Source organism: Lepisosteus oculatus, chromosome 7 (genome assembly GCF_040954835.1).
Source record: "Lepisosteus oculatus isolate fLepOcu1 chromosome 7, fLepOcu1.hap2, whole genome shotgun sequence".
Lineage (NCBI taxonomy): Eukaryota > Metazoa > Chordata > Actinopteri > Semionotiformes > Lepisosteidae > Lepisosteus > Lepisosteus oculatus.
This window is the reverse complement of record NC_090702.1, coordinates 33613745-33628987: the sequence shown is the minus strand read 5'-3', so window position 1 is coordinate 33628987 and position 15243 is coordinate 33613745. Positions and strand designations below refer to the sequence as shown.

Here is a 15243-nt window from a genome sequence, read left to right as displayed (position 1 = left end):
GCTGGGGAAACAAGAAATAATTTACATTGTTGTGTACACAGAGCTATAGTTTTAAATCTAATTTAGAGAAGAATTTCAGAGCAAACCAAACTTTGTTGCCCAAATGTTTTCTAAATCTTAATGCAAATAATGTATACAATTAAAAGTAGTATCATTACTGTCGAAGATAATAGTTACAAGTAATAGGCTTATTCCATGTTGAAAAGAGAAGAAAGAAAGCACAACGTTCCGGCTGTGAAGCCACCTGAAGAAGGCTCCACGGTCGAAACGTTGTTTTCTTTCTTCTCTTTACAGCATGGAATAAACCTATGACTTGTTCTTTTGCAGCCTACGCATGCTGACGCAGCTACCCACCTGAACTACAAAGATAATAGTTATCTACCTTTTAAAAAGGATCCAACATTTGAGCGGAATAAGAATAAAAGTTGTATTTGAAGCAAAAGCATTTGAATTTTCCTTTTTATTGCCATTTAATTATTCTTGGTAGCATTGGACACCCTATAAACTGTACATTTTATTATATTTTTGTTTTCTAGACGCCTTTGTCCAGGCAACTAACAGACTGGAGAATTTGTGTTTGCATACAAAGCGCAATCATGTTGTAGAGCTGGGGTATATTAAGGTACAACTAATTAACAAAAGGACAGAGGTAAGCAAACACTGGATGAGTAACTGTGAAAACGGATGAAGTTGTGTTCACAATCTGCATCTGGCTTTTTTACAACAGGATTGTGAACACTTTGCTGGTATGTGTAGCTTGTCTACATTAAATGAGATTAGAAAATGACCAGTGTGAGAATTAAAGGCGTGATGAGTGCAGTACAGAGTAAGAGCTGTTCAACGATGTAACCGAGCGCAGAGAGATCGCCGCTCTGTCTGAGCAGTAGGGGCTTGAGCCTGTGCCGAGAAGGTGGTCACCGTTTCCCTGGGAAGTTCACGCGGAGCGAGGGTGGAGCAGGAAAGGGCCTGAAAGTATGAGTGGTACAGTTTGGAGCTGGAGTGGAGAGGGGGAAGGGAGAGAGAAGTGACTGAAGATGGGAAGAAGCAGAGGGCTTGAGACAGCAGGAGGCTAGAGCTACGTCGGAGACCTAGAGCAGAAAAAAAAGACAAAGTGAGCAGCAGGACTGAGTTGATGACTTAGACTGTGCTGGCAGGGAGGCCAACCAGCAGGGAGATACAACAGTCTAGGCAGGGCTAGGAGATGTGTAGGACTGGAAAGGCAGGGGGATTCTGAACATGCTAGCTCAAGAAGAAACGATTGGAACGTGCCAGAGATGAAATTCACTGGGAGCAGTAGAGAGAAGGAGGTGGAGTGATGATGGCGAGGCCCACAGAGAATAGAAGAATAGAAAGGGAAAAAAGGCAGACTTTAGATAACAGGAGTACATCCAGGAGTGTATATAGATTTGAGACCAGTGATATGCAGGAGAAACGCACAATCACAATGTGAGAAAAGGGAAGGAAGATCCGAGATCAATTAAGGGATTTGATAGGTGCTCCCAAATTGTCTTTAGCACTTTTTAAGATTGTTTCTCAATACATTTTTTTTAAAATAAAAACCGAGCTGCTAACCAAATGAGCAACATTGGCCATCCCAATCTGCTCTTACGTCAAGAACAAATAAAGCTAACTAGATGGATAAATAGGTTCCCTGTGGATGGAAAGAGAGAATGTAGAGATTGCCAGCTATATGGATAAAGTCCAAGATAAAAGTCCAAGATGGACTTTTGAAATTGTTTCCTTAGGCAATTTGACTAGATCTGTTTTTTATGTACTCTGGTTTATTTTACAGTGACCAGAAATGCATAGGGTCATGGTTATTTTTATATAATGATAATGTAATGTTTCTTTATTAGCCCTATACAATTTCTTGCATTAGGAATTCGTCTTTTCGCATGAACTGGCAACCTTCCAGTCACAGGTGCAGATCCTTAACCACAGAGCCACCGCTCTGCCCATGGTTTAATGGTTTTGCTCTGTCATAACCTGTATTGTAAAGCCACACCTTTGTGATTTGGGGGATCTTTGTCTTAAGTGTCTCATGTGTCTCTAGATTCTAACTTCTCAGAGTGGCCAGAACAATTCCTCTGGGTGTGTATTGGGATGTTTGTACCACAAACATTAATGTCTTTTGATGGCTGTTTTTATACAGCTTTAGGAAGCATGCCCTACCCTTCTAATCCTGAATAACAGGATGTTGCCCACTGGTGAAGTCTACATTTCACCCTCAAGTAATATTTAATGCATTGCTTAAAATAATCCCCAAAACACTGGAAAAAACTGATTTTTGCACTAGATGTAAACACCTCTACTTGAAGCTGTTGTTTAAAGCTCTGTAAATCCCCCACCTCATTGCCCAGTGCTTTTTGTCCTTCTGTTACTGTCACAAAACAAGAAGTCTTAATTCTAGTGTTAGTGGTAAAACTGTAAGAAATCCCAGACAGATTTCACTTGGTGTTTAGTTAAACATGGTTATTGGAATTATATCATATTCAAGTGCACTTGAATATGAGTGAAAACACTCATTTCCCTTTTTTTGTGGACAGCAGCCAGTGAAAATTGCAAATAAACAGCAAATGCATTGAGGCGGCTATTGGAGGAAGATCTGGAGGAAATTTTAATAGCAACAGTTTCCACTAGACATGGGAGTTACTCACAAGTAGCATCAGTAGAATGACTGATTTCCCAAGGCTTCCAGAAAAGCAGTCCAGTGCTGCGCAATGTGCTGAGCTCTAAAAGCTCAGACTGCTGTGAAGGATCATTATCACAGGTCACCCAAGGAAAGGCCATAAAGAATTCATTATAGTACCAGTGGCATGTTTCCTTGCAGGGGACTGCCAACTTCTGATACTGTGTAATTACACTTAGAGCCAGACTAGACTGCACCTACAGCATATTCAAATGACTCCCATAATCAGGTTAGGCTGCTGAGTGGAAGGTACTTGTTTTGTGAGGCTGAGGCGGGGGAAGTGGGAATTCCCGGTGGAAGGGGATAAGATGGATAAGATCACTTTATTGGCCATACAAGTTCTTGTACTAGGAATTTGTCTTTTCGCATACCCCAACTTGCTCTCCATGAGACACAGACAGGGAGAGAAGTTTGGGGTCAGAGCACAGGGTCAGCCATTTATATGGCGCCCCTGGAGCAGTTGGGGTTAAGGGCCTTGCTCAGGGGCCCCACAGAGTAGGATTCAAACCGGCAACCTTCCAGCCACAGGCGCATATCCTTAGCCATAGAGCCACCGCACCGTCCAGATAGGGGTGGGGTGTGGGGCTTGAGCAACTCTGAGGCTCCAAATCACGGCAGCAGTGTGAACTCCAGCTTTGAAGCCAAGTGCTCAGGGGAACAAAATCACTGAGCTGATGCATATTATAGGTCTTTAGACAAAGAAATGGGAAAACTGAATATATGTCTTGATGAAACCACTAGATCTTGAAATGTGAAAGATAAGGAAGGGTTGCTCATGGGCAAAACATGGTTTTCTTATCAGGTTTTTGTTTCCTTGAATAATGATCCATATTCACTCTTTGGTTGAGGAGGCAACATGTTGGATAGAAGGAGTCTCTGAGGTTTTAAATACAGAACTTTTTCAATTTCAAAGCATAGAGGCCAGAAAATATAGATGTGTTTCTATTCCAAAAGGGATTTGTGGAAACCCTGAGGTAGTCATCGCAACGCCTGATAACATGCGGTATACAGAAGTGATCTGTCTCTTCAGCTAATACACAAAAGTTGTTAGAGACCATATATATTGAGCCAAACATCTGAAAATGCCTTTGTGACTGAATCATTAATAAAAATATGCCATGAAAGTTACATTCACCACTTTCTTCATATACAGGTCCATAATCCTGCTAGCCTTATATAGGTGTTGTTCAGTCATTAGAAAATGTTAAGGTTTTCTAGTCGGAAATATACATTTCATCTGCAGCTGCAAGTTCCGGTGAAATGTAAATCAAAAGAAATAACCCAGTCTAGCGGTACTCCAGGGTCTATTTCTAAGAATAAAGGAGTGTTTGAAAAACTTTTACATCCCTGGTAGAGATCAGATCATGACCATTAATCCAATTTATTTCTCGGTTGAAATAAAGCACCATTTATCTCAGCTCACTGATTTAGCCAGTATGTCTGTTCCTTGACAATAGCATTCCTCCGACTGCTCTTTCACCTACTCCACTGGTCATCTTAAAATGGGTTGAAATACAGCCCAGTCTGCAGGTGACGGAACAACTGCAAGTCTCAGAGGCAGCATCGGGGCTGCAGGATGACTCAAATCCACACTAGAAAATAGGACATGGATGTCTGGCCTTGGTAACTGGCACACTGTTGTTCAGCAGCAGAAAACTACATCACCTTCTCCCAGTATCGCCTTCTCCCAGTATCGCCTTACTCACCTGGGAGAGCTGGGATTGTGTGAGTATAAGAGTACGCCATTCAGCCCATCTAGCCTGTTTGGTAATTAGTTGCTGTCTTAATCCAAGGCTGTCATCCAACCATTATCTGCTTTAAACAATATGGCTGAGTAGCTTGTACGGCCACAACCCTTGGAGTAAAGAAGTGCCTTTGACTGTCGGTTTTAAGTGTGCTTCCTCATTTGCTTGTTCCCCTCTGGTTTGTGCTTCTGTGTCGTCCTGGAGACATCCACTGGGTTGAACTGAAGTTTTGAATACAGTACATGTTGTTTTGCCTCAGGAGATTTTAAACCGCTCTGCAAAAACAGTGACTGACAACCTCTGTTTTTTATCTGCTCTGTTCTTCTGTGAGATCTTCTGTAACCGTGGACTTTCACTGTTATGGTCCATCATGCTTTGTGCTTCCAAGGCCAGATGGCCATGTTTCCAAGAGCACAGTTGTCTGCTTCACTCCAGTGTTTCTACACCTCTATCAACCCATTAGAATCCATCCAAGGGACTGCCCCTGAGTGAAAACCACACAGAAGATGCATAGTGGATCCTGCATTTGTTAATAACCACTTCATTCATCTTATGTTAATCTCCTGCTTGCTTTTGTGTGTGACACCACAACAATATCATTGAGAAAGTCAAAGCTTAACATGTTTATTTATATCCTATGGCAGGTGTTAGCGTATTAAAAAATCATAGGGTTTTGTGGGATGCCAGGGTTGATATCTTATTAAATCATCTCTGATTCAGCACTCTTAAACGATCATAGCAAGTTTTTGTTCTATATAAATACCTTAACTCATTAGCTAATGGGAAATTCACAAGAGCAAATGCTGTTGTGGGCTGAAATAATCGTTACTGTTATTTAAGTAGGACAAGTCTGGCTTGTCAGTCCAGGGTGGTGGAACTCACTGGATATGGCTTTCTTTGAATGCCACTGTTTGAATCCACGAAGGAAACTTTGAATAACTGGGTAGATTGGTCTTGTTGTGGGTCCTTGCTGTGTTGTTCTGTTTAATAGTCACAGTTCAGTGGCATGCTGGAGTTGTGTTCATTTTGAATCCTGTTGTGATATAGACCAAACGAGAGAAAGTTCCGATAACTGAAGCACAATGTTAAAACCAGTAATGTAGTCTCTGGAAGATTAAGGCTTATTTTCTGAGAGTTATACAGAGGCCTACAAAAAACTTACTACCCTCTTAATCCCCCAAAAGCAAAATTACATTCCTGGAGGCTGGAGCAAAGTAAAAGATAGTAATATGATTCCAAGTAAGTACATGAAAATGATTTACTAGGAACTGAAAATGCTGTTCAGAATAAGCAGAATTTTTTCTGCTTTGGCCTTTCAGGGGAATTTGGAGGATGAAGTCAGAAATATAATAACAGTAAGCAACTTGTCTAACCCATGCCAATAGTGATGTTTTATTTTTTACAACATTCCCTGTAGCAATAGATTTTGGTCTAAGGTGGTCCTTACACCTGCCTAGGTCATCACAAAAGCTGATGAGTGTTTTGGTCTTCTATGGCCCAAGACACTATGGTATGATACAGTAGTTAAAGCAAACAAAAGCTCAGTGACTTACAGCCCAGAGAAAAGGAAGATTTCAGTAGGACACATTGATGGCTTATATAGTTTAAGCAGAAATAGGTCAGGCATTATAATAATAGAATCTTATCATTTAGATGTTAATTGAAGTTTAAAATCATAACTCTCCGGCATTGACCGTTTCTTATTGTTCTCAGCTACAGATCTGTGTGAATCACACAATCTAATGGAGTATCTTTCACCCTGTTACTATTCATAGCAAAAACCTCATGAGAGTTCAAGCCTATTGCCATTGAACAATGCATAATGTGTACTGTTATCAGTCATTTGCATTGTTTAAAACCTTTTTCACCTTTCTCCAAAGTGCAATCCCACTCTGTCTCTGAAAATACCGACTTGAATGTACAAGAAATGATTGTAAATCTTGTATTACTATCAGATAACAAGAGTCGGATAAGATTAGATTAGAAGGGACATGCAAAGTCTACCAATGCAGATAAAAGCAGTATGTGACAGGTATGAGGCCTTGAACAGAGAGATACACAACTCTGTAGAAGTAATTTGCACTGTTAATCTTTTCACTCAGTGCTTTGCCTCCTTTACCCAGAAGTGCAATACAGTAGCGATCATCTGCTGAAATTCCTACCTTTTTAAATTAAGTTTATCTTTACAAATCTCTGTTTTGTAGAACAGAAATGAACTATTCAGCTTTATGAATTTGTAGAGCAGAGCAAATCCCACTAAGGCCAAGATGGTGCCAAGAGACGGACAGCTCAAGGACTGATAACCCCATTGTTGTGTAACTTGAAATCATCCTCTGCTAACCAAAAATTGATTTTGCCACATAGAGGAGGTCTGTGTCTTACCCTAAGAAGCCTTCAGTTTGAGCACTCTGCTGATGAATAAAATATTAAAGCTTTCAAAATTTTGTCATGTTATTTGTCAAATCACTTTGTACCACACGGTGTCGTGGGAAGCTGGAGCCTACCCAGCAAGCAACGAGCTCAAGGCAGGGCGCCAGTCCATCGCAGGGCAAATGCAAGCCAGTCATACATGGATGATCCCTCCATTGGGGCCCTCTTTTCTGATCGCCCCATCATCTCATATCGCCGATCACCTAATCTGCGTAACCTCCTTGTTCACAGCTCCCTTGACCGCCCTCAACAACCATCCACACCAGGCACTTTCCCTTGCAACAGAGCTCGCTGTATCACCTGCAAGTACACAGCCACCACCACACTCATTCAAGGCCCCTCAGGACATTTCCGGATCACCCAGACAGCATCTTGTACCTCCAGCAACCTTATTTACTGTATCTCTTGCAGTAAATGCCCAGCCATCTACATTGGAGAAACAGGAAGGACACTCGGAGACCGCTTCAGAGAACACGTCAGGGCTGTGAAGATTAAAGATCTCTCCAAGCCCATTGTTTCTCATTTCACCTCTGATGGCCACGACCACTCTAATCTCTCCGTCTGTGTTCTCAAAGACGGTTTTCCAAACTCATACATCAGAAAGACTACCGAAACCAAAATTATTCTGCAGCTAGGATCACACATTCTCCCTTCTCTTAACGACAGATCACTGTTCTTTTAAATTTTCTCCATTCATTGGAAGTTTCACTTCACACCTCTCTATACCTATTCTGACTTCATACCTCTTGATTGGCCTCTCTTTCTGTCCCCTGCTCCCAATTCTCACTCCTCCTCCCTCCCAACCTTTGTTCTCCCGCTACTTTACCTTTGCCTACTGCCTTGTCTCTCTCACACCTGAAGAAGGCTCCATGGCCGAAACGTTGTGTTCTCTTTCTTCTTTTTTTCAGCATGGAATAAACCCATTACTTGTTCCTTTGCAGCCTACGCATGCTGACGCAGCTACGCACCTGAAGTCATACATGGGGACAATTTGGAGGCCACGGTAAAGGCCAAGGGGGGAAATTTGGCCCCGACACCAGGACAACTCCTTACTCTTATCGAGACATGCCCAGGGATCTTTAATGACCACTGAGAGTCAGGACCTTGGTTTAATGTCTCATCCAAAACACAGCACCCACTACAGTATAGTACAGTATAGTGTCCCGCCACTATACCAGGGCATTAGGACCCACACAGACTACAGGGTGAGCACCCCCCACTGGTCCCACTAACACCACTTTCAGCAGCAACCATAGCTTCCCAGGAGGTCTCCAATCCAGCTACTGACCAGGCTCAACCCTGCTTAGCTTCAGTGGGTAGCCAGTTGAGAACTGCAGGGTGATATGGCTGCTGGTTTACAAATTTATGCTTACACATTTTTTTTTAATTTTGCAAACTGGGACACCAATCGAAGGGTCTGAACACTTTTGCAAGATTCTCAATGTTGAGTGCTGTGATACAATGACCAAATGTATGACATACTTATGGAAAGATGCCGCGCAAAGATGCTTATTTTCCTTCTCAAGCAGTTGTAGAAGTGGGCTGGGGTTAAATTTGCATACCACACTGAAGTTACACAGAAGCTGGGGCTGCTGTCGACCTTCAGTGGTATACGAATGAGGAAGGAGTGGAGTGTCCATGACCTGCAGTGTGAAAAGATGTTCTTCACGGGGAGGAAGGGGACATTTACATACATTTCCAATTTAAAATTAAAGTCCTTGATGTAATGGCAGTAGTCAAAACGTTGAAACTGTTGTTCATGCTCATTGTAATAGTTCCATTTGGGGCGGTGCGGTGGCTCTGCACCTCTGCCTGCAAGGTTGCTGGTTCATATCCTGCGGCTGGTAGAGGAATCCTACTCAGTTGGGCCCCTGAGAAAGGCCCTTAACCCCAAGTGCTCCAGGGGTGCCATATAAATGGTTGACCCTATGCTATGACACCAAGCTTCTCTCCCTGTCTGTGTGTCTCATGGAGAGCACGTTGGGGTATGCAAAAAGACATATTCCTAATACAAGAAATTGTATATGGCCAATAAAGTTATCTTATCTTATCATTTGTTCCAGAATGTCTAGACATATCAGTATGGGCTGCACCAGTTGTATCTGGCTTTATACAGTAGTTCTCTGCAGCTTACCCTGTAACTCATTACTGGCACAAATTCCTCTGGGCATCCCGGCACACATTTATGCTTTATATTCACGTGTTCCTTGAAACATTTATAAACTGCCAAACAAATCTATCTTCTCAACCTGAGCAACACCAGCCATTGTCAGTAATCTACGAATAACTGGGCTGGGATGAACTAGAGCCTATTCTGGATGCACAAGGCATGAATTAGGACTACACCCCAGAAGGGATGCTAATTCTTTGCTGGCTCCATATACACAAGTAATTCTGAGAAATTAATGGCTCCAGCATGTTTTTGGAAGGTAGGAAATGACATGCAAGCTCCACACAGAAGGTGCACAGGACACAAGTGAGAGTCACATCAGCATGGCATTCTCTCAGAATATAATAATAATAAAAAGAATTCAAATGGCAAATGTTAACCCTAATAGCTCAGTCAGGTGGAAGAAACAATGAGATATTGTAACAAAAAGATTTTCCACACTTATCACTTTAAAAAGAAAAAAGGGTTGGTTAGTATGCAGGTGTGAATAAAACCGCAAATATACTATTCACTGTTTATTTCAAATAGTCTGTATGCCGTTAAAGTGATCATAGTGAGTTCACAGCTTGTGAGACTGTCTTTCAAAGAACTGAGTTTGTATTTTTATTTTACAGGTTACCCGTCATTCAGCTTTCAACTCCATGTCTACATATCAATATGTCAACATTTTGAATTAACACCTTTTTGCTGTGATGCTGCAGAACTCATCTGTTTTTAGATGGCACAATAAAACAACTTCGATACTTTGAGACGGTGAAAGGTTTTGAATGAAAGAAAAAAAAGCCAATACCTGAAACGTCCTGTTTTAGAATTAAACAAATATATCTCATAAATGTTAGTGAAAAGCAGTTTCTATCAGCAATGAATTCATCTTGCTTCCTGCAGATGTTTAAAACGTCGCATCTGCGTAAAACATTATCTTTAGATATGCACTAGAGTGAGCAGATAGCTTGCAAACTGGTAAAGACTTGCCACTGTGGCAATTAACCTGTCTGAATTGCTACTCTGTATAAGAAATGCCAAAAAAGACACTACAATTGTTTCAATTTCTGCAGCTAAACTATTTCTGTTGCTACAAAGGAAAAAAATTCAACAATATGATAGATTTAAATAATTTTCCCTGACTGTTAACAGAGATGCCTTTTTTTGGTAAGTGCTTCTTTAAATAATGAATGTGCAGTTGTACAGCTCATAAGAGATTCACAGCAATGCTTGCTCACCTCACTCGACAGGGGCTCTGTGTTTCCTTTTATTGCACACATTAGTGTAAAGACAGGCTCTGAAAGGACCAATCTGAAAAGCTGTGCAGTTTTCTTTATTTTTCAGAGGCAGCAATTAAACACACTTAATAAAAACTGCAAAATGAAAAAAAGATGAGAGCAGAGAGCACACTGAGGTCATACGATTTTAGGTGTTGATAAGTCAGATCATCTTTGTGGCAAAATTGTTATTTGCAAAGTGCTGGTGAGGCTCTTTCCCTGGGAAAGCAGCATCTGATGACCAGTAAGTGACAACTGAGAGGTTGGTATAAAAATAGCTCCCGGGTTAAAAAATGTAAAAACAGTAATTGCATACATTAGAATACACATACGTACAAGGTATTCCTATGAGTATGTGAACTAGCACTCCAGTAGCTGTATTTTTACACAGCTACAGGTATAACCACTAGGGAGACCTTGATAGGCACCACATCGATGCAATGGTTAGCAGTGTGTATGTTCTCCATGCGTTTGTGTGGGTTTCCTCCAAGTTCTCCAGTTTCCTCCCACATTCCAAAAGACACACTGGCAGGTTAATTGGCTTCTGAGAAAACTGGCCCTGGTGTGAGTGTGTGTCTACGTCTGCATGTGTCCTATGATGGACTGATGACCCGTCCAGAGCTTACCCTACCTGGTGCCCCTTTTTGCTGGGTTAGGGTCAGGCTCCTCCATGACCCTGAATTAGAAGAAGCGGTTAGAAAATGGATGGATGGAGACCTTGATACAAATTACTTTCCCACGTGTTCTCCAAAAATCTTCAGGCTTTTGTCTCACCGTGACACCAGTTCAACAAACCCTGAGTAGCACAAATGTCTGTGTCAAGCTCCTGACACCAGGACTTAACTGTCTATTGCCAAGTGCTATCAGTTTCTAACTGGCTCCAAGGGATAACCTGTGATGGTGGTTTCAGATGCAGCATTCCCACATGACGCAGCTACTGTACATTTCAGCTCCTGTTGCATAGCTGCTTTCTAGATTTAACACGTTGAAAGCATCAGAGAGAGCCCAATTCATTCACATTGATTTGTGAACACCTGTGAGATGATCTGGTACTCATCAGGTGCACACACTGTTGTGGCCTAAGTTACTATTAATGATGTACTGCACTGTACCCAGTGAAACACTGGATCAGATTAAAGAAGACAGCAAGCATCCTGTGTCTGTGTTTCCAGTCATGCCTTCAATGCAGCTAATGTTTTCTTCTGAGAAGGAGGCACCAGAACACTCAGACTGTTGCTCCTCTGGCACCACGGTCACACGTGTTTCTGTGGCATGACGTGGTGCATACACCTCCGTGAGCTGCTGTTGAGTTTCGTCTGGCATCGTGCCCCTTGAACGCAGACACTGAATAGTGCAGCGCACGTCTGTTAGACCACACATGCACAAAGCCAGTCGCATTTTAAATGAAGCCTGGTGTTACTCTGGACAGGTGGGGTGTTCCCAGGGGCTCGTGATTAAACAGGTAATTGTCACGGCACTCTGTCTGGTTTTTGACTTGTGACCAAAAATGGTATTGTTGCCTTACTCATTAAAATGCTTTTGAGGGTGTGCGTGTGTGTTTGAGTGAATATTCAGTCATTGTGTAGGAGGTATACTAAACACATCCTCAAAATTTTTGTGGGAGTTGTTAGCCCCAAGCTTCAGGCATTCTGTCACTGCTTATTCAATATGATTGTTTGGGTTTAATGGAAAATAAGACTGTAAGATGCCCACAGGGGAAGCTGAAGAATAGTTCTGCAACTTCTTTTGCTGTCTGTGAGCATTTGGTGAATAGCATCTGAAAAATAAATGATTTTCTGATGCTGTGCTTACTGTACCCTTCTTAATTTCAGGGTAATAATATAGAGAATTACATTTTCAAAGTTGCATTTCGTGTTCTAGAGACTTCTCAAAGATGATCAAAAGAAATAGGATGCATCTGAGCTCAATTTGGAGTGTCATAGTAAAGGGTCTGAATACTTGTGTAAATGGGAGATTTCAGTTTTTTATTTTTAATAGATTTGTAAAACTTCCTAAAAAGGTGTTTTAACTTTGTCATCATGGGGTATTGTGTGTCAATTGATGGCAAAAAAGAATCAATTCAATCCATTTTGAAATAAGTCTACAACACCACAAAGTGGAGGGGTCTGAATACTTTCTGAAGGCACTGTATACAGTAATTTAAGCAAAATAAAGAATGGTGTAATAGGGTTAAAATTACATTAATTTATTGAATTCAATGGAAAATAAATCAATTCAGGAATTGTCTTAACAGAATGATATTTTCTGAATGCAGAAGTGATCTTTCAGTACTCACTGTCTTTTGCTTCCTTTATCACAATTCCATTTGTATTTTTATTTTGTGGCTTAGACAAAGCCAGTCTTTTCTGTCTTGTGAATTTACCCCCTTTGCTTTGATTAAACAGATCAAGGGGCACTTACATTGGTGGGTTTGATCTCTGCAAGCACATCCCATACTGTACATCTACAAAAGGCATTTCAACAGAATTTCAGGCGGTTAATTGAATCTTCACTCCTACAGCACTCTTACCCACTTCTTCTTTAGAAATGAATATCAATAGGATGGGCCGTACTAAATATTTTGCTACATATGTGGCCTGACAAAGCTTCTCAAGACTCACCATACACAGAAGACTGAGTATGACTAAGGGGAGAAACCTCAAAACGTAATGAGGCAATTATTGGATCAGTCCGTGCAATCAGTGTACTCGGTTTTAGGCCTGCCAGTCTTCAGTTGTATCAATGATCTTCTAGCTTTGAACAGCGGATACGATGTGAGCCCTTGATTTACACTAGATGTTCATCTGTCCATTTTCTAATCACTCATTCGATACAGGGTCGCGGGGAGACAGTCTGGAGTGAGTTAAATAATAAGGATAATGTTTCTTTATTAGCCCTATACAATTTCTTGCATTAGGAATTCATCTTTTCACATACCCCAGCTTTTCTCCATGGAGACACAGACAGGGAGAGATGCTTGGGGTCAGAGCGCAGGGTCTGCCATTATACAGCACCCCTGGAGCAGTTAGGGTTAAGGGCCTTGCTCAGGGGCCCAACAGAGTAGGATTCCTCTGCCAGCCACGGGATTTGAACCAGCAACCTTCTAGTCACAGGTGCAGATCCTTAGCCACAGAGCCACCGCTCCGTCCCACCCTGCATGGGATACCAGACCATCACAGGGCACACACAGAGACAAACACTCACCCCAGGACCAGTTTTCACGGAAGCTGTTTACCTACCAGTATGTCTCTGAACAATGGGAGGAAACCAGAGCACCCAGGGCAAACCCACAGATAACATCCCAGATCCAGAACTAAGCCCAGGGCCCCAGCTCTCTGAGACCGCAATGTAAACCACTCCACTGCCGTGCCTCCTGCTAGAGATTTAGGATCCTAAACATTACTGACAAAGACAACACAAAAGACCACTATAAATCTTAAAAAGTGGCCTGAAGACCCCCAAGAATGCAAGTGGAGAATGACTGTAGGCATTCACAGGCATTTCTTTCTGTGGTGAGTTCTAGTACATGGAACATGTTTATTGAATCAAATTACGAGTATTCCATGTCAAATATGGGCTGATGAAGGTTGTTCACAATCAGTGGGGTGTTTTTATGGCAGTGCAGTGAACATTCTTTTTTCACTCTCTGACTTTATTTCTTAAAAACTGAAATAATACCATGTGTGCCAGCACAGCGCTGTGAAAACAATTGCTGGATACATTATAGTACTGTTCCAATAATAATCCAACCATCCAATGATAAGCAATAACAATGAAATGTTTTTTTCCCAAAACCTTTTGAAGCTGAGTTTTAATTAGGCGTGTACACTGTCTTCAAATTAAGTGCATTTATCTCAAAGCCATCAAGCCTCATTTTGATTTGGCACAAACAGAAATGCCATCGGAACATCTGTGAATTTGACCTGAAGTATATCGCAGTCTGTGTTCATACTGAGTGAAACACCAAACTGTGTACTCCTGGTGTTTTTGCACTGCTGAAAGGGTCTGCAGATCAAGACAAAGCAGCTCGCGTTGTATTTTTTTCTTCTTCACTGACTACACTTCCCAGAGGACAATTCGTTCTGAGCGTTTCGCTGCTCACCCCTCCTCTTACCCACACAGGCGCTGTCACAGAGGGATGACGTCATCTGCGGAGGGATAGAAGCTTCAGGAGGACAGAGAGGCAGAAGAGAGAGAGATAGGGGGGGCCAAGACTGAGAGGAATTGCAGCGGAGAGAGAGTGGAGGGGGGCTCGAAAGAATTCATATAACCACAGATTTAAAAGGGCTAATAAGGAGCGCAAATATCATAGTCAACAAACCGAGCGTCGGACGGAGGAGATTCTTGCATTGTTATCCTGCAGAGGAATATAAAAATGTCGTCTCCAAGTCCGGGTAAAAGGCGAATGGATACCGACGTGGTGAAACTGTATCCTTTTCATAACATAAACAACAGAAAAGAGAAGAAAAGATTTTTGCGTTTAATATCTGAAATCTCAATGACAGCCGTTTCTTTGGCCACAATCCTGCGATTCCGTGTCCTGCATTTTAAAAAACGGGTATTGTGTGAGAGTGTGGTGGACCTTTGTAAGCTAAGGATATTGAGATCTTCTTTTTGGTGACAACAAAAGTGAAAAATGCTGTTTTGGCTAATAATTTCCCAGAAAAACGCCGAGAGAGTATATTCGCGAACCGTAGATAAGAATGTTCTGCTGAGCACCAATTGTTCTTTGTATACGTTTTATTGTTTTTTAAATTGGCAAGACTTATTTCAGCCAGGTATTGCTGTACTAATATTAAAATCAAAACAATAGCTACCTCTGTGTTGCAGATCCAGTCAAGTCTTTATTTTATGTCTTATGTGCTCTTGAATGTATTAAGTCCTAATGTTTAGCTGCGATTTTTTTAGGGGGGGGGTTAGACTTAAAGCACAGCAGCAATTGTATTAAAT

At 41.6% G+C, this 15243-nt stretch overlaps 1 protein-coding gene across 1 annotated transcript in view; it reads left to right on the top strand.

Annotated features, from left to right (window-relative positions):
- The first annotated feature begins 14446 nt into the window (after window positions 1-14446).
- The window catches only part of ube2h (ubiquitin-conjugating enzyme E2H (UBC8 homolog, yeast)), a 40455-nt gene continuing 39658 nt past the window's right edge, over window positions 14447-15243 (top strand). Inside the window, exon 1 of the mRNA XM_006633426.3 lies at window positions 14447-14721. Coding sequence (XP_006633489.1) covers window positions 14669-14721 — 53 coding nt within the window. The 5' untranslated portion in view covers window positions 14447-14668. The remainder of the gene's footprint in view (window positions 14722-15243) is intronic.